At 37.4% G+C, this 25125-nt stretch overlaps 1 protein-coding gene across 4 annotated transcripts in view; it reads right to left on the reverse strand.

The window, feature by feature from the left end:
- SCAF8 (SR-related CTD associated factor 8) overlaps window positions 1-19901 on the reverse strand; it is an 85276-nt gene extending 65375 nt beyond the window's left edge. For all 4 annotated transcript variants that reach the window (XM_063308291.1, XM_063308299.1, XM_063308308.1 and 1 more), the window contains exons 1-5: window positions 19613-19901; window positions 8375-8458; window positions 7266-7310; window positions 3805-3966; window positions 1083-1239 (exon numbers count right to left, since the gene is read on the reverse strand). In XM_063308291.1, coding sequence (XP_063164361.1) covers window positions 1083-1239; window positions 3805-3966; window positions 7266-7310; window positions 8375-8458; window positions 19613-19642 — 478 coding nt within the window. In that variant the 5' untranslated portion in view covers window positions 19643-19901. The remainder of the gene's footprint in view (window positions 1-1082; window positions 1240-3804; window positions 3967-7265; window positions 7311-8374; window positions 8459-19612) is intronic.
- Window positions 19902-25125: the final 5224 nt, after the last annotated feature.

A 25125-nucleotide genomic window follows, 5' to 3' on the forward strand; every position in this document is an offset into this window, starting at 1 on the left:
CAGAGCTCACAATACATATCTGGCCCAGAAACATCTTGTTTTGATCGAACATGTATAGATCCTCTAACTGAGAGCCTCTATTTTCCAAACCAAGGCTGAGTTCTACATAAGAAATGGTGGGAATTTGTTTAATGAGTTTGAGGAGGGTATTCATTAAGACTTTGAGTACCAAAGTTGTCCAGTATACGGAAAAGGTGGATCTGAAAGCAGAGCCTTCAACTTAATCCTGAAGAAATGAGCATACAGTGCTTGTCTATCTGTTCTGCCCAATCACTGCTAACTCCTTCTCCAATCTCGTGATTCTACACATATTGTATGATAGCATGTGCTCTGGTTTCAAGATGTGTTTTTGATGCTGTAACTTATAACTCACTATTATCATACCATTATAAAATGTGATTTTTATATTTAAAAGGCTACAGAAGTATTACTCAGAAAGCACAAGCCTGTCATTTGGATTTATGTACTTCATGCTATATAATATGCTGACCTCTAATGGTTAATGTGCAAATATACTATTTTACTGGAAAAAGAAAGTTCTCAATAAATAATGGCACTTTTAACTTGCTAATGATGTTGGGCTTAATCATCTTCATCAGACACACATGCATATGTCCTAACTCTGGGCTCTTCTGATATTAAACTAATTATAGCCTATTTTTCTATCAACAAAAATTTTATAGGCAAATATTAAATCAATTTAATTATTAATTTGATTCAAACCCTTTTAGGAAAAAAAAATATTTTTTCACTTCCCTTTTATAATTCAGTTCTGATACTCATAATATATTTCAAAATACCAGGAATAAAATATCAAAAACCAGAATAAAGCAAGCCCCTATCCAAACAGACAAAATAAAAAAAAGACATCTGAATATATGTATATGTATACATATCAGGAAAGAATACACAACAAGGAAGAATATATACATATCAGGAAAGAACTGCAATAAAATAATGCAACAGAAGTCAATTATTCTTTGCCAAATTAAAATCTTAAGGACATAACAGAGGAAAAGTTGTTAAACATGAATATTTGTCACGAATGTAAAACAAAAGGGTAATGATGAGGTTCTTGTTACCTGGTGTATTATTACTCAAAGTAGCAGTTGTTCCTGGCAAAACAGGAGTCACAACTGGAGGAGGAATTCCTGCTGCCATGTCCAACAGAGGCTGGATAATTTCACTTTTGAATACATTATTCTTCTGCCACAAATTGAGCACTCTAACAATTTTACTCTAGGAAGGAAGGAGATGACATTTAATCCTGGACTTTACATCATACAAATCCCTATTCCAAATTAAACAGTTTTTAAAATAAAACTACTGAGGCTAAGTTCAACTTAAACAATACTCCTTTCCATGGTTACAAGGATCAAGAATGTGTTGTAGATTTCAGTGCACTTCTTATGCTGGGGCTGACAATCTTGAAACTTCAGAATTATTTTGGACAATCCTTTCTTATTGAGTAAGCAGACTTAGATTGATCCAAAACCTCTAGTTATTAGGCTACTTAGGAACATCAATTTCCTATTTTCTTAGGTTGATATAACTAACCACTATTTCCTGTGATGTCTCAATCAGCCAATATCTCAATCAGCCCTACTAATATCTAAACCATGATTTGAAATACTCTCCAAACCATGATCTGGAGATAAATCATAATCAGTTGGCTATACTCAAGACATCATGATCAACTATAATTACAACAAAACAGAAATGAATGAGGCGACTAGGAAGAAGGTGGATGAGTAAAGAGCCAATGGCACATTCCAGCCCTTATCTGCAAAGAAGGTGCCTTCTCCTGTTTCAGAGAATCAAAAACAGTCTATGTGATACAACAGACTGTTGAATTCGGACCAGAATTTCTTGGTTCAATCCTACGACTTCACTGAATGATTCTAGTGACTCTATTTTGAATCTAGTGTATCCAGTGGTTCAGATTCTGAATGATTCTAGCAGTGGCCACAAAATTCTCAGAAGGCAAGACGAGAAGTGACTTCCATCCATGAAAACAAAAGGGTGATGTCCCCTTCTTCTGCAGCTGCTCGTGTACCCATTAAAATAGTTGGGGTTAGGGAAAAGAAGACATAAGTCCTACTGCTTGAGTGAATTTAGTTCATGGGACTCTAGATTCCACTCAATCTAAATCTCTTTGGTTTAGCATTCTGCTTAAACTGTTATTTTAAATCCTAAAGAACTTTAGAAACTCTTTTTCTCATTTTTATAGAGCTCAGCTCAGTTACACTCATACCATATGACTTGAGATAAGGCACTCTCATATTTAATTTCATATCCATTCTATAAGAATAGTATTACTGGCTTTTCTTGCTATGAATATATTATGCAATGTTTATTATATAATAACTGTGAATGTCAAAGTCAGCACCACAGCACCTGCTAGAGCCATAGAGTATATATATGCTTTTAATTTGGAGAGAGGAAGCCATTGCATGAGATCTCATTATGGGGTCCAAAAATGCTATACATTGAAATGATAATCCAGTACCAATAAACAATTATATTCTTTTCATTATGTAATTCACTATCCAATAAAATTAAACTCCTTTCATTTGTTCCAAATATCAAAAGCAATCCACATTTTCCAATTTTTATTAAAATTGTTTGAAAACGTTATAAATGCATTTGTTTGAAAATGCTAACTTATATTGTTAGTTTTTCCAAAATAAACAGACATTTGATTGTATGAGTATGGACTTGAAAATTAATGTATTAAAGAGCTAGGCAGTTGTGTTTGTCAAGGGAAATGGAACACGGCAAGTTATTAATAAATGATAAAAATTGTGGCAAGCAAACTAATGTGTGTGTACCTTGAAAAGTGTGAAAATGGAGAAATTTTAAGATGTGCAGATGATGGTAGAAAGATAGTGAGTAGCATGTGAACTGTTGCAAAAAACGATTCTTTGCTGAAAGAAATAAAAATGGCTGTGTCTAAGAACATGTGTATGCTTACTTTGTTATATGGAATTGAGAGTTGGATATGTCAAGAAAAACATAAAAGCTGAATGCAGTGGGACTGAGTTCCTTAAGAAGGGTGTGTGCTATAACAAGAAGAGGAAAGGTCACCATTCAGTGGATACTGAATTAAAATGGACTGAATACAAAAGGGAGTGACCATTATGAAAATACATTGGGATGGTTTGGTCATACAGAGAGAATTAATGAGGATCAAATTGCAAAACTAATGTATGATGGAAGATGTTATTTATTGAAAGAAAGGGGAAGATGAAGAAGTCATGATTGCAATAAGTTGATGTGTTTCTAAGAGAGAGAGAGAGAGATGAGAGGAATTTAAAGAATGAAAGGCAACATATGAAACAGTGTATTAACATGACAGAATTTATTTATTAATTTATTTTATTAAACAAATTTATATGGCTGCCCAACTCACACACAGTAACTCTGGGCAGCTTACAAAATTAATACAGTAGGGCAGAAAGATATAGAGAAGTACAGTGAATGGTTTTGGTGTGAACTAATTCTGGCTATATCTCCTTTTCTTTTTCTTTTCAATCTCATGCCTTTTTTTCCCCTTTGGCTTATTATTTCTTACTCCTTTTCAGCACTCTGAATAACAATGTTTACCCCAAAGGGGAATAGAGTGAGGGCATGCACTGTGTTTTCTCCCCAATCCTTACAAGCAGTATTTATCTATTACCCCAGGAACAGTATCAAGGAAAAAAAACATAAAATTCTGTAAAAAAATTTTTTTAAAAAAAAACATAAACTACACAGCACTAAGTGGTTTATTGGGGAAAGGGTGAAATATAGAAGAATCCATACCTTATCATCCCCAGGGCAACGATATAAATTCTGGAAAGTGCTAATGATGTTATTGCTAAACCTAGGAGCAAAGACATCCTTTTCTTGCCCAAACTGATGCCGAGACTGCCGTACAATAGAGTCAATGACGTATAAGCCAGGTACCTTGTATTCTGGTTTACACTAGAAAGAAATACAGTAAGATTACAAACTTTCATATATGATTTATTAGCTAGCAAAGCTGTAGAAAACTTCGAAGGCTTTTTTTTTTAGTACAGTATTGTTTTATATTGTACTGTGTCATGCAAACAGTATGCTATAATCATTTGTACTACATTCCCTTGTTGGAAGACTTCAATTACTTAAGCTTCATTTATATAAAAGTAATAAAAACGAGATAATTTTAGAGGAGTGTACCTTCATTTTTTTAGGTTAAGACTTGTAATATTCTAAGTGTTTTGAACTATTTAAATAATAACACAATTAGTCCTGGGGAACACTGTAACAGCTTCCCAGAGGCTTGACTTTATTAAGATGCGCTCTCCTTCAGTAGTAATGCCACCAGCTGGTATTATGGAGTGGTGGTGTTAAAATTAAGACACTGACAGAAGAGAGGCTTTTCCTCTGTAAAAAGCAAAAGACATTGTGGTGCTAAGTGCTCCCCTTGTCAACTCACTCCTACCGGTTAAAAGTCCAAGCACTGAGAGTAAAAGTCAGGAGTCCACAGCACACATGGGGGCTATCAAAGATGGCATTGTTCATTATTACTGAAGCTACACCCACAAAGACCTATTGTATGGGAGCAATGACAAATCTCGATAAAATAGTTAAGAGCAGAGACATCACACTGACAACAAAGGCCTGCATAGTTAAAGCAATGGTGTTCCCTGTAGTAACATATGGCTGCGAGAGCTGGACCATAAGGAAGGCTGAGAGAAGGAAGATCGATGCTTTTGAACTGTGGTGTTGGAGGAAAATTCTGAGAGTGCCTTGGACTGCAAGAAGATCAAACCAGTCCATCCTCCAGGAAATAAAGCCAGACCGATCACTTGAGGGAATGGTATTAAAGGCAAAACTGAAATACTTTGGCCACATAATGAGAAGACAGGACACCCTGGAGAAGATGCTGATGCTAGGGAGAGTGGAAGGCAAAAGGAAGAGGGGCCGACCAAGGGCAAGGTGGATGGATGATATTCTAGAGGTGACGGACTCGTCCCTGGGGGCGCTGGGGGTGTTGACGACCGACAGGAAGCTCTGGCGTGGGCTGGTCCTTGAAGTCACGAAGAGTCGGAAGCGACTAAACGAATAAACAACAACATGGGAGCGTTTCAAACTTGCACAAGACCCATGCTATGCTACCTGTACCTCTACAAAGCATGGATCAGCAGATGCAAGGTCACTAAGGATTTTTCAATATGCGAGCTTAAGTATCTGCTAAGGCATCATCTAAATATCCTTACCACTGCAGTAAGAAATATGTGCTAATGACGAGCAGCAAGGCACCAGCTGTCAAGCAAAGCCTGGAAGCTATAAAGTGGGTAAAGCAGGTATCAGTGGGCCTATAGGAAGGTACTCCAAAAGTCTCAAAAATGATATAACCTATCACTCAAATGATGGCTTCTGATTATCAGCTCTTTAGAATGGTGGAGATGCTGGCTACTAGTAACACTATCAGTTGCTTCTTCCCTTGTGTACATTTTTACATGGCAAGTGGTGATCTCATGGTACCACTGATGCAAAAAACAAACGTTGGTACTGGTGCTACAGTTTTGTACTTCACAACTACACTTGTGGAGTGCCTGTGCCTTAGCTCCCTCACCATAAACTGGTGGTGGCACATGAGAGTCAGGGAACACCTATCACTGTAGCCTCTATCACCCGCTATAGCACATAACCCAGATGGATACAGCTTCACATTGAGATACAGAACCTGGCTCACAAAATAGATAATGTGACTGTGACATGTCCTCTCAGCTCTGACAGTGTATAAAGCTACGATAATTACTAAATTACTATATGACATTCAACTTTGGTATTCAGAATTTAACAAAAGTATGGAAAAAGTCAGTTTCTGAGGATTATTTTGAGTTTACCCTGATGTGCTAAGAATGCTGGACAGATACTGGAAGTAAGTCACCCTGCAACTGATACTTTAGCTTGGACACTCTGAACGTTTGGATCAATGCACACCAAAATTTACCCTCAGAAAATTACTTAGCTTTGCTGTTAAAGAATACCTATGTCAATAATTAGCAGAAGTGACTTAACTCCAAAAGTAATTCAATCAGTCTCTATTTCATCTATGAAATTATGACTGTATGGAAGCAAAAACAGAAATTACTGATTGTTGGAACTGATTTTCAGGTAATACTGACAGAGAAAAAAATGGTTGCTCCCCATTTAAAAGGCAAAGGGAAGAATGTTGGTCTGCCTGAAGATTACCTTTATATGCTAACCATATCTAAATATAGTTTCTCCTACTTGATTTAATTGCCTTCCCATAGCAGTTATATAAGATCAATTCAGGAAAGTCCTTCTAGAACTGAGATTATACCCTTGTAAGATGGGGGTAATTGAAACTGTAGAACATGTACTGATGAGTGGAGCCAATATAAAAAAGTCAGCCCATCATGTGTAGTTTGTTAGTATCATCTGTGTTGCTCACAATTTGCACCTGATCACATAGGATGACTTTGAGTTGGATATGAGAAGCAATAAGACTATTCCCTTCACACACTGAGGTTGCCACCAGCGATTTTACAGACAAATGCAGTAAGACTGCTAGGCAACTGAGTCTGATATGACAGCAAATGTTAAACCAATGCCAGGCTGAGGTTATCCTATTCTAACACCTGATTCCTCAGGACGTTCCCACCCTATGGAACATCATCTATGTACTGTTCAAGTAGGTAGTTGGGTGGCAAATGGCCATACTGACATGGCAAGTCATTTTCAAATATATGTGTTCTCAACCTCTGGTAGAGATGTTATTTAATGCAGAGACAGCCATCAGAGGCAATCTGTGCCCTTCTTTTGTTACTCTGAAAATGTGTGGGTGAACTCCAGAGGAAGTTGAGTTCTTACTTGCCTGAACTCAAATCATATGCATATACTAGTTGAAACCCTTAGATGAAAAGCAAACAGTCATGCATGCTACTTTTTGTGACCCAAGGGAGTTGCTGGTTGCAAAGTGATCCATTTGAAGGAAACAGTAAGTGGACTGAATCACACAGTCCATTTCATATTCCAACAGGCTGTTCTGACGTCAAAACAAGAAACATCTCTCATTTCATGCTTGCCCCTTCTACTGCACTACAGAGGGAAAAAAACTTACTGCACCCATATCAGACTGTAAGTTGTGACAATATATCCAGTAACATCAATATCTTTAATACATTTATCTATATTTAAACATCTAGATTCGTAAGTATTTAAATTACTGAAACCATAATGGGCCATTCGTGTTTTGTTCTGCAACTTACCTTTTGAATGAATTTCTCAACACTCTGTACAACATGTTTGTAGAACTAAAAATAAAAAGACATAATTTATTCAATAGGTTCCTCTATATAAAAATAAATCATCTTCTTTCTTGTTTAAGCAATTTTCCTATTAATGTACTTTACTTAATCCAGTGAAGGATACACTCAAGACCCACATATGGAGGATTTTCTACACTCTATTTCCTTGTTCTTTTTTAAAATATCCCCTTTAATAGAAAACAGAGTTTAAGAACACTATAAGGAAGGAATGGCCTGTTCTTGCTGACTAAATGCATGACCACATACTGACTTTATTAATAAAGGGAAAGGGGGACCTAGCAAGAAGGAAAAACATTATACAGTATCTTCTTGGAAACCTTCAATTGGATGGGATGTTTAGGATCTATTATTTTTGGCTTTTGTTCCTATTAATGATAGAAAGACTATATAATAAATAAATATAAAATCCTAAGATGGTGACCTACTCAGCAGATTAAACTGGCTTGAAGAAAGCAATGAAATAAATATATCTTGGAATATTTATTATTAAAGAACAGATTATAAAATCATGAGATATTTTAATGGCTGCAAGCATAGCCACATAATTAGTTACCATTCCTCATAATCTGTAAATCAAACACCACCTATTCTAGTTTACAATATTTAATGCTCTTTTTATCTCAAATATCAAATTTAACTTTTTTAACCTATTGACTTATTATTTGCTTGTTTATTTGTCTGATGTGGGGAAAAAAGTTCCATTTGGGGAGAGTGTGTGTGTTTATGTATATGTGAATTTATGCATGTGTGTGCAAGTACGTGTGCTATGAATTAAAAGCCCCAAAGAATTAGAGCTACAGGGATACATGTGATTTTTAATATTTAACATGTTTCCAGACAAATTTCTTTTGTTCAGATTTAAGAAAATATCACAATCAATATCAAAATGTATAAATGTCCAGCATGTGCCACATATTAAATATTGACATTGAGGTTTTTTAAAAGTGAAATTGAGATAATGATCAGGACACCTGGGCATTGTGCTGTACTATCTACCTGGACCACTCAAAGCTAAGAGATATTTGTAAGCCATATAATGATCTTCCTACCTTTATGGCCTTGATTGCTGCCTTGGTAATCTGTGTCATTTTAGCCTTTGAAATAGGAGGTTTGTAATCATTCAGTGAGTAAAGCTGAAAGGAAAAAAGATTGACTGTGAATACAAATGGGAAAAACAAACTGTCTGTAAGAAGTTTAGATCCACTAGTAATATTTTCATCAGATCAAAACTGAGCTTTAATTTATTGCAATTAATCATGTCCGTTATTGATTCCAGGTGTGATTTGGCACTTTCACAAAACCCTGGATGATTTGTCATGGCAAATTGGCATTGACCGAGGGAATAATATGGATCCCCAATACAAAAATAGTAGTAGCATTCTCCAGCTTCATTCCCTGTAGAACCTGGTAGTTCAAAGTCTAGAACTGAAGAAAGGAGTAGGAGCTTTCCCCTTACCTTAACCCTGTTCCTTATAAGATATTGGTTTTGGAGCAAGGCTAGCAAATTTTTTGTTGAACCCAAACCCAAACTCAAATTACTCAAATGTGTCACAGTGAATCAAGGAATCCTCTTCATTTTTACCATGTCAGGGGCCAGATTGCAATAAAACCTGAAATCACTGTTCATCTAGAAGTATTACAAGCTACTAAGAAACAATTATTTCTTTGTTCCCATCTCTGCCATTTTTGCTTTTGTTTTATGTTGTTTTTCTGTTTTAAATATTTTTTTAACATACTGTAAACTGCCCAGCATTGCTGGAAGTTGGGCAGTACATAAATTTAAAAAATAAATAAATATTGAATATATTTGCATAAAACTGCTAACAGTGTTGTGGTAAGGCTTGGTGTGAGCATGGGATAAACTCAGATGAAGTATTATAACCATAATCTGAAACTACAATTCATCACTGATTTCCTTACAGCACAACCTCGCATGACACCCATACAGCAGGAAGAGATTAATCCATATTTAACTCCTTCCAGCACTGGACATAGGCGCAGAATGGAGGACTGCAAAATGGGCTGCTAGTCTGACCTCAACCTTCTACTGCTGCCCCCCTTACCTGGAAGGAGAGCCAAAATGGGGATACAAAGGAAGCAAGGAAAGGCTCAGGTTTCTCCCACCCTTCTCATAGTGGCTCTGATCTCATTTGGATCACCAGAGGTTGTTTTTTTTCCTTTTACTGAATTATAAAGAAAAGAAAAATCAGTAGTGCTGGATGGCCAGAAACCATAAAGGTGATTACAATACTGACCAAACTGGAGAGTAATCAATTATTATCATGACCAGCAGCTTATCATAATTGGATGTGCTATCTGGAGCTTAAAAGATGAAGATTTACTCATGTGTAGCAGGGAGACAGTGAGAGTACTATCTCACTCTTTCACTATAACCAATACCTGCCTGCCAGATCGCTCCCTGAGATCTCTACCCTTATGTCCTCTCTACCTGAGTTCCGTAGTACCTGGGTGTGGTATTCGCCTATCAAAGACTTCTACCTGGTCAAGTAGTTTAATTGCCACCATGTATTCTTGAATGGAGAGATGCCACCTCACCTGGGGGTATAATAGGAAAAATCCAGGGCATAGTCAGGAAATCCTCTTCTACCAGGAATAAGCTGTTAAATAGCTGGACCAAGTTTTCCCCTTTTTAATGAAGTTTAAATAAAGGAAGACCGTATATACTATTCTTAAAAATAGGAAATAATCTAGAAACAAATCCAGAGCACACCAACATAGGTCCATATACCAAAAATTCTTACACTGTTCAATGTTACCCACATTCCCTAGTCCAGAGATGAGCAACGTAACACCTCTGGCGCCACTGCACCCAGCATCTCTAAATACCACCAATAGAACAGTGATTAGGGCAAATTGCACAAGATTTCAGTGCTTTTGCATGAGATCCTACATAAACATGGAAAGGAAAATCTCAGCCATTTACAAGCCTCAAGCAGATCTGCTAACTGAAATGATTGCCAACACTTATCCTACTCTCCTGTAGTCCTGTTCCAACTTAAATGCAATAGTCCTAAGGTGCATGGAGTTAACCTAGACAGATTCAGGTCTAGGTATTATTCCCCGCTTTCTGCCCAATACTTTTCATTTATTAAAAATTTTGAAAAACCACTTATTTATGCAAATCCCCAAGCAAATTACAACAATATAACTTTATAAAATAATAAAGCAGTCAGTGACTGGAAATACCAACATAAAAATATTAATCTCAAAAAATGCTTATAGTTGGATCACAGCCACAAGGTCAATCACCTTGCCCAAAAGAGGAATATTAATAATTAATGATAGCTATAAACTTTTGGATCTGGGGAGGTTTTTCCTTCCATATAAAAGTCACCCCCCTCATTCCTGCCAAATGGCTTCAAATGAAGTGTAATGGCAAAGGTCAGGAAGGCAAATGGTGAAGTGGACTTCTACAAGCATCACAACCATATCCTCAGGTTGCAAAAGATGAAACAGATTCCATACAACTCTGCTAGATGATATATTGGATATTTTAATTAAATCTGAAACATTATGTAGAACAACAAGCTTCAAAATGTTGTGTACATTTGTTACAGAAAGCACTTGAGAGTTGCAAGATGTTTTCCAGAGTATATGACAAGAAAAGCTGTGCTGGACAAATACCTGAAGATGCACTGGAGGCAGCAAAATAAAAATTATTTGCCTACACTCACCACTATAGGGAGGGCCTGACTGTGAACTCTTGCTGTGTGCTTGATTTTTCTCTGCAGAGGAACTAAGTACCTTGACAATGAGGTTACCACAAACTACCCTAAACCCAGATAAACTTTCCTGAGAACTGAATTTGTGGATGGAGCCAGATTCCTACCTGACTCTGCCACATGATACAGGGATGTTTTGAAGTTTAACAGTTTAACTCTATGTCAGTTAAACTCCACCTTCAATATCATCCATTTTTTCCCATAAAACACAGCACAGGGAACCATTGTCAATGCATGGCACACAACTAATTCTAACAAGAAGAGAAACACAAGGCTAGAATCAAAGCTCCACGCAGCTTCTGTTATTGAACATTTTGGGAAATTTACAATGATCTCACAAACTTCATCCACTCTCATCCTCCCACTCTGAAATAGGAGTGAGCACCAAAGCAAACTGATCCTGCTAGGTGTTGCCCTTACCCCTCAAAGGTCCAAAGAAAGTTAACTAGGCAAGCCAGCGCTGATTCTCGTTTACCCATAATACAGTGTCTTCACAACGAAGCCCCCCCTTCCTTAGTGAAGATAAGCTTTGCAATGTTAATAACATTTTTAGTACTGCAAACTGCACTACACATCTATCAAATATGCCTACAGTTTAAAGCATTTAGAAGGATCAGCAAAAGGTTCTTTTAAGGTTTCCACAAATCAGAAAAGCAAATTTGCAGCAAATTTACCTTTAAAAAACAACGGCAGATGGTTTTCTCAGGTAAACTGGGAACCAAGGCCAAGCCAAGGACAAACTCAGTATGGAAAAGTAGGAAAGTACTGGCCTGGAGACAAGAAAATCTATTCCAAAACTCTGCTTAGTCAAAAATTATTTAATAGAGGGGCAGTAAGATCATAACATCAAAGAGCAAATTTTCAGACACTTGTACTTTCATGGTGTTCTGCTATTTGGCCATAAAACAAAAGTTAGACCTCTCAATCTAGTGGTTTTGACTGCAAGTTCAGCTTTAGTTTCAGATGGCTGTTGCCTTTGGTTTATAAAGATTCAGGGTAACAACCACCATTGCATCTTGAGTTAAAAGGCTTTTGCAATACAGGAAAAGAAGCATGTACATTATCTCTAGTGGTCATTTACTTTTAATTTTGCTTCAATAACATTAATCTACGTGCTGTATACTCACTCTTTTTTTTAATTCCCTAGGTGTTCTACCTTCATTTCTGTTCTAAAATGAGTGGCTAAACAATGAAATTGTCTTGGTTTATCATTTTCACCTCAGTATAGTTCGAAACCAGCATGACTGCAGGGGATGAAGGTGCTCATCATTTTTTACTTTTCTAGCAAAATTTGCAGTATTTGCTTCAGAACTAATTTTTGATAGAAAACTCAAATATAAAAAGATTCTCTTCCTTTACCTCTATAGCTAATCTTCCCAATTCCAAATTTACAATGAAGAATCAGAAGACAACAATTCATTAAAAAAAACAAACCCACCACCATTAAGATTGCAATCTACAGAAGCAGCAGCAAAATATTCAAATCAATGATGATGCTTTTCACAAAGCCTGATTCTTTACACTGCAGAGATTTGTCCAATCCAATTTTTAAAGTTCTGGTTTGTAGATTTAGCTCAATTATTACACAATATCTCAGCCTCCTTTCAAACTGAAAAATATATGAGTCATGGTTTCCCTGTCAATGTACTGATAGATGAAAAATATTCTGATCTTGTTAATATTCATAAAAGAATATTAAAATATGTCAAATAAATCAAGTTGCAAAAGCAATTCCCCTAAACAAAATATATAAATGCGAAGTTATAGATTCCAAGAAGGAATTATTCTGTAAACTTAATTATGAAGGCTGATTTAATGTTACAAATATGTTTGTATCAAGAGAAAAGAAAAGAAAAAAGGATAGATTAGATTAGATTAGATAAAATACAGGCAGAGATATTAAGCTACAGATTAAACATCTAAAAGAAATTATTTTCAATTAGATTATACATCCATTTAATCTAATATTCTGTTCCAAAAGTGACCACATTAATAGTTCACTTTACTGTTCTTTTTGCATTATTGTAGTTCATCTGGTACAGGTCTATGGTTCTTGATTACAGAAATACATTATTTTGTAAATATCTAAATATATCTAATGTGGTGGGGAAGGCAAGTTACTTGGTTCCTGTACAGATATTTATATAGCCTTGATCTACAAATTTACATAACTATGTAAATTTCCATTTAGTAGCAATGAACACCTGAAAATATATCATCAAATCACAATGTGCTATCTGATATTCTTTGCATGTTCTCTCCCTCTTCTAAATACTGAACAAGTAGCAGACTTCCAACAGACTGGTACACAGATTTTGTCACAACAGTACACAAAAAATTTACAGAATACTTAAAACAGCAACTAATAAGAAATAAAGGCTACATTTGTATATAGAAATAAACTCAGTTTTTTATTTACTGGTTCACAATGTTCACAAGGGACGCGGTGGCGCTGCGGGTTAAACCGCTGAGCTGCCGATCGGAAGGTCGGCGGTTCGAAACCGCGCGGCGGGGTGAGCTCCCGTTGCTAGTCCCAGCTCCTGCTCACCTAGCAGTTCGAAAACATGCAAATGTGAGTAGATCAATAGGTACCGCTTCGGGGGGAAGGTAACGGCGTTCCGTGTCGCCATGCTGGCCACATGACCCAGAAGTGTCTACGGACAACGTCGGCTCTAAGGCTTAGAAACGGAGATGAGCACCGCCCCCTAGAGTCGGACACAACTGGACTTTACGTCAAGGGAAACCTTTACCTTTACCCTCACAATGTGAACAAGCTGTGTGTTTGCACATGCAACCTGTATTACAGATTTATTGCTCCCACACATACAAGCAGATAAGCAACTAAGCAAAGAAGATTTAACATAATAATTTGGGATTATGTTTTATGTACCCAAACAGGCCAGGATTTATACACCAACCAGAAACTCTGGTTTAAAGCTGGTTTATACACCTTAGCTTGCTTGGACATAATAAAGCATAATTCTGGGATTAGATTTCACACTATGCTCTTTATGTACACAGGTATAACAAACAATCTGTGTGCATCAGCACACTGTTTGTTCACACTGCAATGAAAGAAGTCAGGACTCCTGACTTATTGTTGTGAATGAACAGGATCAAAAAGATAGCAAGAATTGAAGATTCAGATGCAATCAAATTAGTATGCACTACAAGGAACTTATTCAAAGATATGTAATTTTTGCAGAACTGAAAAAAAATTACATGTTTAAGAAATTTACAACAAAATAGATAGCAACAGCTTCTAAAGTAGGTAAACTAGTAAATAAAAGTGTGGAAAAATAAACATGACTATGAATGTTCAAAACACAATGATCTGAGACAATGACATTTTTCCACAATTAAATTATTATTAGAGAACAAAAAAACAAAAACCCTACCAATATGTTACTGAGGTTCAAAAAGGCAGAAATATTCTGACTATTCTTACTATTACTGCAGTGAGTTTAAGATGAACAATTGGAAATTTAATTCCACCTGTCAAAATTCTGATATACTAAGAAGTCAAGTAACCAATGCATCTCCATCAATTAACTTAGCTTCAAACTACCTTTTAACTTTTTTTTACTATTCATAAAATGAGAAAAATGAATATAATTGATGGAGATAGTAATTCAGTTGCTGCTATATGCTCCATCTAATTTTTTTATTGTATGATTTCTCACCAAGCAATCTTTAACATCGGTTAAGTACAAAATAGAGCAAAAACAGCAGAATGAATTATCTGTAGGGGTTTGCAAAACATTGCAAATTCTAAATGTTTGTAAAATTCTAAAGACTATTTGAACTCAAAACAGCTGTTTCCAGCAAAACTGGATATTCTTACAATTCTGGAAGTGTTCTCATACTGAAACACCCCCACTTTGAGCTCAAAACACATCTTCTTCAAGATTAGAACATTTCTGAAAGAACAACCCATTACAAGCTTGAAACAACCACACATCCCTAATAACCAGTTACTTGGGCTTACAGTATATAAGCATTAACATCTATTAATGTCTCAGTTAGAGAAACTACAGTCTGGTGGATAATCAAAAATATGCCTTTTTTTCAGATAGTTTATACATAGTACTTTGTGTCTGTATGCCCTGTAAATGAAAGAACAGTGAATATAAAGTTTATTTTAAAAAAATTGCTTAGTTATTCCTCAATTATTTTACAGAAATACAGTATGGGAAGCAAGCTTACATATTGCATAATGGAATCTTTGTGAATTAATGTTTTAGAATAAGTTTGAAATTTCAGACAAAAACTGTTTACCTAAAAATAAAAAAAAACATTATTATTACTGTTTCCTTGCATTTGAGAAAATAGAGATTTAATATTAAGTATTATAAATATTAAATATTATAAACTATAAATTATAATAAATAAAAATAACTTCATTGGATATTGAAAGCTCACATTACATATTATTCAGCAGTAATAATATACTGTCTCTGGGCAATGGGTAGATCTTTAAGGTACTTTAGCAGAAGGTAAAACAGTAGAGATGCTTTCTACACTTTACTTAAACCTTAAGGACGGCTACTGTTGTGGCTTACACATAGTAAGAAAGTAGCTGTTTTTCAAGGTTGTTTGCATCTAATTGACTTCTGCCCATCTCTTTTGGTTCACTTTGTAAATGAGCATGTAAAATGAACAGGGAGGAACAGAGAACAGCCATTGATGCTGCTGAGCATGGTGCTGAAATAGAGTGAATAGAATTGATTGTGAGTCAAGGAATATTAACAGAGAAAAGCAGTCCAAATTCTCTTTATAAATCTTATTGGGCTTCCCCTAGCCTAAAATTGCTAATGAATGCCAACCTTAATGTATGCCATCTTACTTACAGATAACATTGCATTTTAAGTTTATAAGTAGCCTGATATTTGTTCCTAGATCTCCTTCAGTGATCTGAAATTAATTCAACATATAGAATAAACAATTATATAGTTAACAACAGTAAACAAAAATTGCAATATTGAATTATTGGTCTCAAGCTCTAGTAAAAGAAAGGGCAATGTATTTTCTAAATAAACAACAAACAGGCTGCACTTTTGAAAATTATTAGGAAGATGTGCTTTGGAATGTGTGGGAGCCCAAGCACAGGATCTCTTTAAAGGAGATGTATCTTCCCTGCGAGCCTGAGAAAGACATGGCTGCTTTGATGAGCAGTTAAAGTTGTATGAAAAATTCACCTCCTTTAAAGAGATACTGTACTTGTATTTCTGTACCTTCCAAAGCAATTTTTCCAAATCATTTTCAAATCATGATCAGTCCTAGAAGGCAATATAATGCCCTTCCATAGGTTTTGACCTGTAAGTCTGACAAGACTTGGTTAGCACTGTCTGTAGGCAGCTATTTGGAAGGTGGTATTAAAAAACTCTTGACACCAGATTGACTACTTCTGATTCAAATAAAACTTAGAGGCCACTAATGTCCACACAAAGCCTTGCTAGCATTTTGAGAATATTCTGCTATAGAAGAAAAGGGTTTACCTCCAAGTTATTACAGATAGGATATGGCTGCATATTCCAGTCCACTATTCCCCACATGATGTGGGTTATGTTTCTTTTGTAAGCAACCTTTTTATTTAAACAGCATTAATTTTTCCCTCTCAATATTCTGGGTACAGAATTAATTAGTCTAAGCGAAAGCAGAAGCTTATGATTCTACAATATTGTTGAAGCTAAACATGTCTAGGAAACACCTTGATGGAAGAACACCTAGAAATCTCAGTTAAGCTGCCTTAAACTCAAAGAAAACAAGATATAAATGAAATAAGTATCTTATAAATTAGCAAAGGGAAGTAACACGGGAAAAAATAAAGAATACTTGTTTCAAGGTAATAAGAATACTTATTAGAAGATGGCTATATCGTACAAGTATAAATTATGGCAGCTAGAGACATGAAGACCTGTAAAAGAAAAAATACAGCAAAAAAAGATGAAAATCTGAAACGGAAATTTTGAGGAAAAGTGGGAAAAAATCTTCCTATTCAATATTTTCTGTTTTAGAACTATTGAATGCTTTAAAAAAATGCTCAAAATGCACAGGATGATTTGTATATAAAAAGCAATCTGCAGCATTAGAGAATAATTCCACCTAAATTGCAGACATCAATGTTTTCCATGGTATATAAAGCTTAATTTGATGCACATTTGGAATTTTTTTTAATACTGACATCCTATAAAATGGTTACTGTCTACAATATTTATTTTATATACTACAAATTTTTAGTTTTATTTACTTCCTGCTGTCCTATTTTTGTCAAACTTAAAAACTAATTGAATTAAACCATCTATATTAAAAAAATTGAATTTTTCAAAAATAAAAGTCTGTATACACTTTTCTACTATATTTAACCACATTATATGTCATTAAAACATTCAAAGTGATTCACATACATCAGATTATAATTCTTAAAACAATCCTGCAAACTGATTAGTTATTATCACTCCTATAGTATCATTTGGAGGTCGGCACTGAGACGTTTTGAACAGCTTAAGGTAAAGGGTTCACATTAAGCAGTTTTATGATTTCATTGGTTTTACATAGCATATTGTATCAACCCAACCATTACAATTTGGAAATTATAGTGTATTATGTGAATCTAGTGTCAAGCCAGATACCAATAATCTGTAGCTGAGTTATTATTCAATCCTAAAAATGTACACTTGGATAATCTCATGGGTTAAATCTCATTAAATGCAATTTTAGGCACATTTAGCCAAAAGTAAACACTATTTAATCTAATAATGCTTATTCCATAGATGTGTAACCTAAATTCAGGCACAAATAGACTTACAGTGCAATCCTATAACTGTCTATTCAAAAGTAAACTCCACTGCGTTCAGTAAAATTTACTGATTTTTTTCATATTACAACTTTACATTACAATGCTATATGCATATATATTGCAGTGAGCTTATTTTTAGGACAATTAATATTAACCACAAATGATACATATAGAAACTCTCTGTACACTTGAAAAAATTTACAAAGTTAGTGCTATAAATTAACACATTATCATTATTACTCTTAGAACACCTAAAACATTTATGAAGTCTTTTTCTGTTTATTTTGAAAACAAATGGCTTCACATAAAATTAAATGTTTACAGTACTTAATTTCTACTTTATATGTTTTTTATGTTCATGGTCTAATCCAATTAATGTTCTCTGAGAAGCAATTTCCATGGTTTTCAATGTGACTTACTCTGAAGTAAGTATGTGTAAGTATCAGCCTTTTACCCCTCTATGGATTATTTATTCAAAAGTAAATCCACCAGGTTCAATAAACATAACCAGGGTCATTCAATATTATGTCTGTATTTGTATGACACACCCATAGTTAAGTGAACTATAGTTTACTTAATTCAATTTTCTGAATTCACAAGACAAACTGAACCATGAGCTAATCACAGAAGCTGGGTTCATGAAACACACTAAGCGAACAGAGTTGGTTAGTTTGTGATTCCATGTATTATCCAAATAGTCTGCATGTCATATAAGTTCATGATTGCAGAAATAGTTCATGCAAACTGATCTTAACAGTGTTAGCACTACTGATATAAAAGTCTTAATTATCTCCAATTGAGTTCCTTATTGATAAAACAAATGTGTTATTTTCTCCTTTTACAACTCACCCCAAAGTTAATTTTTCACAGTATCAAATCAGTTTGCTAAACAGAGTTGTATAGTATTTGCACAATAGAAGCAAAATAAACAATACTTATGTTCAGGAAATAGACTATCCTTCTCAGCAACCTGTGTTTCCTATCTTCCCATATCATTTTTTCAAATTAACCCCCCAAAAATGTAATAGCCTCTGTTGTTATCAATTCAGCAGTTTTGATTGGCTGAAATTAAGTCACTCCCCCATTTGGCAGAATATTCTGCATATATAGCAGAACTCCTATGATACCCTTTCCTGAGTTGTGCATGTGCTGCTTTCAGAGGCTAACGGAGGTGCAGACTTTATAAGGCCTCTTCCATCATCCGGAGTGTTGCTGTCTCCGTATCCCAAACACAACCTAGTAAGCAAAGACTGATACACTGGATTTTAAGGGTGGGTGTAGCTGACCCAAATCTTCATCTGCGGTGTTCATGGGCTCTACAACGTAAGCTAACACAACTGTATTGGGGGAGGGGGTTGGAGAAAGCGCCCCTGACAGGGGAGGTATTTAAAAGGGGCAGAAAATGTGGTTGAGAGGAAATGAGGGGAAGAGGAAGCTACCCAAGCGACTGGTAAAGGGCCAGAAAAACAAACCAGCAAGCTTGCTGGTTTGTTTTCACTTCTTAATTCCGGCCCTGTCTTTCCTTCTTGTTACACCATCATCAGATTTGTGACTCTCCCAGTGGAAGTAGGAAGAGCCTCCATCCCCACTCCTCCTCCCTCCATTAGCCCGGCTTCCTCAACGGCATCTAGGCCTCTCCTCCACCATAGTATTGCAGAAGAATGGAAGCAGCCGCGGGACCCCTCCCTGCTATCAGACGACAGGAGCCTCTTCCCGCACCCCCTCCTCAGAGTCCCAAGACAGACCTCGCTGTTAAAAGCTTTCACGGCCTCCATGTTGTGGCGGAGGGAAAGGCTAGAGCCGCGCTGAAAGGGGGTTGTTCTCCGCTGGGGTGACGGCGGTCGGCTTCCTTCACGGGCCACCGGGCCTCGTCGCCATGACGGGGTGGCGGAGGGGCAGGGGGCGGACGGGTCAGGGAAGGGGGCTCCTCCCTACTCCGCTGGGCCGCCCCGGGGCAGGCTCCGCTGGCGCTGCAGGGACAAACACGCAATAGCTGCGGCGCGGGCACCAATATGGCGGGCGGGAGGGCTCTTCGCTCGTAGCGGCGTAGTTCCCTCGGAGAGCAGCCGAGACGCCGGCCAGAGCGGCTCCTAGCGGGCGAGCGCGAGCCGTGGAGTGGCGCGGCGGCCACCAGCGAGGGGAGCGGGCAGAGTGTCATTTAGGGTTTCTCCCGGTACCCTGGAGAGGGTTCCGCGAGAGAACGATCTCCTCTCGCAGGAGGAGGGGCGGTTCTGCAGCCGGGTGAGGGGTGGCAGCAGCCGGGGGTCGTCGCCTGCGAATCCTCTCTTCTCTTCTCTGGCCCCGAGGCGGGCAAAATCGGTCCTCCTGGTAGAAAAGCGTGGAAGTGGACGGGGTCCTACCCTTTTTTTGAGCTTAATCAAAGATAACTCTGCTTCTTTGTTGTGGATATACTGGGGAATCTTACTGAAAAGATGTATGTATAGGGAAAAAAAGCCTTTTGTACTAAAATATCCTAAACGGTGCTTCGGAAAGTGAAGGCTGCCCTTGCTTGAGTTCAGTAGGGTTTATTTCCAGGTTATGGGATTATTTGATTGATTGATAATGTGCTATCAAGTCGATGTCGACCTTTAGCGATCACACAGATAGACCTCCGAGATGATCTGCCCCCAGCCTGGTCCTTCAAGTCATCCGGATGGGGCACCCATCGCCGCTGTAATCGACAGCATTGATCTTTAGGCTGGCCCTTTTCGCACTTGCTGCTTACAGGCACTAAAATGACTTGGAGCCCTAATGTTCCTCTTTGAAAGTCCTGTGTGTGGCTGGTCTTACTTGGCTCCCAGCCATAATTTAAATAGCCTAATCCTGGTCCTTTGATAAAGCATTTTGTTTGCTTGGTTTTGCTTAGTATATCACAAAGCGAAAGACTGTAAACTTGTTCTCCCCCTTGGCCATACTCTTCTGCGGAGATGAGATCGCATGTCCGGTGTAGCCCTGATCTGGGAGAGGGTTGTTAATACTGTCCTAAAATTTAATAAAACCAAGCAAAACACAGTGATCAGACAATTTAATTTAAAAAAAAAAATCAATCTGGTCAACAGTCCTGGAAGTCCTGGGTGGCTCCATGTTCAAGTGCTACCCAGGATGGATTCTACTTAGCTTTCAAGATAAGCTAGGTGTTGCCACCTGCAAAAATCTAGCTAAGTCAGCTCTAGATGTGTACCCAGTAAACTCTTCATCAGAAACTATGGCACAGCTTTATGCCAGTATAGTCTGATGATAATGGTAATCAAGGAGTGGCCAAAAGCATGAAAGGTGAAAGGTCCCCTGTGCAAGCACTGAGTCATGTCTGACCCTTTGGGGGGATGCTGCTTTCGCGACATTTTCTTGGCAGACTATAGGGCGGGGTGGTTTGCCATTGCCTTCCCCAGTCGTCACCTTCCCCAGCAAGCTGGGTACTCATTTTACTGACCTTGGAAGGATGGACGGCTGAGTCAACCTGAGCCAGCTACCCGAGAATCCAGCTTCCACTGGGATCAAACTCGGGTCGTGGGGAGAGTGTTGGTTGCAATACTGCCGCCTACCACTCTGAGCCACATGAGGCCAAAAGCATTGGATGTGGCTAAAGCACAGGGGTGAGGAACCTGTGGCCCTCCACATGCTGTTGAACTTTAAGCATTCCTCACAACTGCCTGTGGAAGTTATGGCTAAAGGACATTCAGCAAATCAACATCTGGATGATCATCTGCTTGCCCCACTTGAAAAGACATCAGATCCACTCCAAGTACTCTATTGCTATTAAGAAGATGTCATTCTGATACTACAGACTAGTAACATAAGATTCAGTTATCAGCCCAACTGGCTTCTGTACATGAATGGAGTAAAGGATCCTATCTTTCATCTGCCTGGAACAGCAAACTATTTTTGACCAGCCAAGACAGTATACAACTATCTTATATAAGATACAAGATTATATATAACAGCCTTTGCACAACCACAAGTTGTGTGCCAGTTGCACCCATTCCTGGACCAATGTGCCCTTTTCACAGTCATCCATGCCCTAATCACCTTGCGTTTGGACTATTGTAACACAATCTACATGGGGCTGCCCTTGAAGAGTATTCAGAAGCTTCAGTTGGTTCAAATGCAGAGGCCCACATAGATTTGCACAAATCTAGATTTGCACATGTGTCACCTCTTTTGCGGGAGCTGCATTGGTTGTTGATTTGCTTCCGGGTCCAGTTCAAGGTGCTGATTATCATCTTTAAAGCCCTACGTGACTTGGGGCCTGGTTATTTGAAGGACTGCCTTTCCCCAGTTACATCTACCCTTCTCCATGGTGGCTCCCTCCCTATGGAATATCCATAACATATCCCTATGGCCATAAGATCAGCCCCCACCTTGCTCCTTTTCCAGAAGGCCTTGAAGATGTGGTTTTGTCAGTGGACCTGGGGACCCCAGGTTGATTTGGAGCCGATCAAGTGGTTGGTTTGAGTGTTTTTGTTGCTGCTGGGGGTGGGTGTTTATTGATTTTTTTGAAGGATGGATTTTAATTTTGTAAGCCCCTTGGAGTCACCATGTGTGAGTTGGGCAGCTCTATAAATTTGTTAAATAAATAAACCCTGGTTGAGAAACCATGATCTAGACAATACTGTGAGGGACACTGACAAAGATAATACAGAACATTTTAAGTGATTCATCTGGAGGACAACAGCACCATCTAGTGAATAACTGTAGGCAACAATAACATGTCTATTATATTAATGATGTTACACTTAAAAGGGCTGTTTCCTTAAAAGTATTTTGATGCCTTTCAAGTTTCAGTATAGTCTATACTGGAACTAAAGGTTTTCAGAAACAGCAATGAAGTGTTAATATACAAAATCTTTTTAGTTTACCACTTTTTTGTTGAGGAGAAAATATGAAAAATGTCGATTTCTCTAAATAGAAAATGGATGGTAAGCAGACCATTGTTAGTTGCCGTCAAGTCATTTACGACTCATGGCGACCCTATGTATAGCAGAACGAAACGCTGTTCAGCCTTGCGCCATGTGCCTGGCTGTTCCAATGTTTACCATTCCATAATTCAGAGCAAGAATGATGAAGAGGAAGAGGAGATTTATCTAATAGCTGGGAAAAAGAGGGGTGTTTGCATGATAAGATACCTCCATTAAAATATTCCCAATTGTTATAGAAGCAGAAACTCTCTTCCTCTCTCTCTCTCTCTGCTAAAATATATAGACGATCCATTATCTAGTGATAAATTGGTTGCTTTACGGATATAATATCAAAATGTATATATCACCGCTGTGGAATTTTGAGGGAGAGCAGATTTATAGCTAAATCAATAGTTCTGGGCTTTGGTCATTTGAAATTGCGCCCAGGACAATGGACCATAAAATGGTATTACAGATTGTAAACTGCTTAGAGTAATTTCTGATTAGAGCAGGATATAAGCCTTAGTAAATAAACAAACAAAAATCTGCTACAATTTTATTACAAGCAATGACAGGAAGGATTGTGAGCTCAGGAAACAATTTTTTCTGCCATTTCTAATTAAAGTTATTGCTCTAAGGAGTACAAAAACATTTAATTTATCCAGGATATTTTTAACTTGTACAATTACATGTAAAAGATTTAATTTCCCATAGCAATGAAATAGCCCCTCTCCTAGACCTTGCAGTTCCAAGAAAGGACTCCCATAAGGGCTGAGCAAATACATATTAACTCTTTTCTTCTATTCTACTAGCTTTACTATCTTTTCTTGCACTGAAGGAAAACAGGACAACCAGGTATCCTGTTTTGCAGAAAAGTGTCCTTTATGAGAAAGCATCTTTTCTTTAAAGAATAGATGAGACCTGCACTGGTCAAAAAATGACAAATTTAAATAACTATAAAATGGGACAGCAGAGCTTTAACATTGCCCATCAGATATAACTTAGATAACAGCAGACTGAGATGTATATTTTAATTTAAATTAGGCCCATTACTTCCACATGTGCATCTGTACATACACATTAGCCTCATGTTTCATGGAGTTATGTATCCTTTTGGTCTATTTAGCACCTATCACTTTTTCCAAGAATAGTACTCCTTGATCATTCACTGGCCGAGTTCACAAAACAAACAAGCCAAAATATAGTTTAGTTGATTATTCCTTGTGTTGCGTGAATCCTGCCACTATTGTTATAAACCTTGATTTATAATAGTTCTTAGGAGTAGAAAACATGCACATTCCAAGATCAGGACAGGTTTCCAGTTGGCCAATGTTGTCATTCATTTAACCTGAGAATGTCGATATGTCTTGTGGCCTATCTGAAAAATTAAAACCTTCTCTAACCAATAATTGGAGTGAAAATAACATGTTTCCCCAAATTACTGTAAAAGTGCAGTAAATTTCTAATGTTCCTAACTCAGTCTGTTCTCAAACTATTCTGCAGAAAATGTCCAGCACTGTTATAAGTCTCCTTCAGGTCAAGTCTGACTTCTGGTGACTTCATAGATATATCCATACAGTTTTCTTGGCAATGACATGTAAATAGCTTGCCATTGCCTTCCTCTGTCAACTTCTCTGTTTAGCTTACAGGCCAAATATTTCATAGTGGTAACCCATCCAAGTACTAAGGTCTTACCCTGCTTTTTGAGACCCACCAAAGTCAGCTATTTTTGCCAACTAGTTGGGCATCATTATTCTGCATAGTGCTGGCAGATGATGTTTTATGCCAATGCTGCAAAGTAGCCCAATATTGTTATGGGAGATAGGACAGAATGATGTAGTCAGCCCTGCAGAGTAATCCAATACTCTTGTCCTGTGTGCATATGTGTGCATTGAAGGAAACATAGTGTGGATGGAAGTTTAAATTGATTGGATCTGCAATTTGTGATGCATATGTCCAAGGTTAAGCAAGGCTGCAAGTTTTACTTTATCTTCCCTCTTGGTGGAGTCAGTATGGTAAGGTGCCACTTTATAAATTACTATTTTCTCATTCATTGAAGTAGCAAGGAAATTTGTTGTGAAGGTAGCAAAGTCCTTTGCGTGTTACCTAGAGAACATAGTCTAGGAGTGGGCTGCCAGCTGAGCATAAGGGCTACTAGTTAGTTGTAGGAAAGCAGTGAAATATATCATCTTTTTTTCTACAATGGTGCTCTTTATTTCTCTCACCCAATCTTCATAAAAACAACCCTCAAGTTGCAAACATCTAATTATTACGGGAAGACACTAGTGTGGAAAAATTTTCTATGTTCTTCTAGATCAGTTGATGGTCCAGCCAGGAGTGTTTCTGATTAAATTCTAGTTTAA

This window comes from Candoia aspera, chromosome 1, assembly GCF_035149785.1.
Source record: "Candoia aspera isolate rCanAsp1 chromosome 1, rCanAsp1.hap2, whole genome shotgun sequence".
In the NCBI taxonomy this organism is placed as follows: domain Eukaryota; kingdom Metazoa; phylum Chordata; class Lepidosauria; order Squamata; family Boidae; genus Candoia; species Candoia aspera.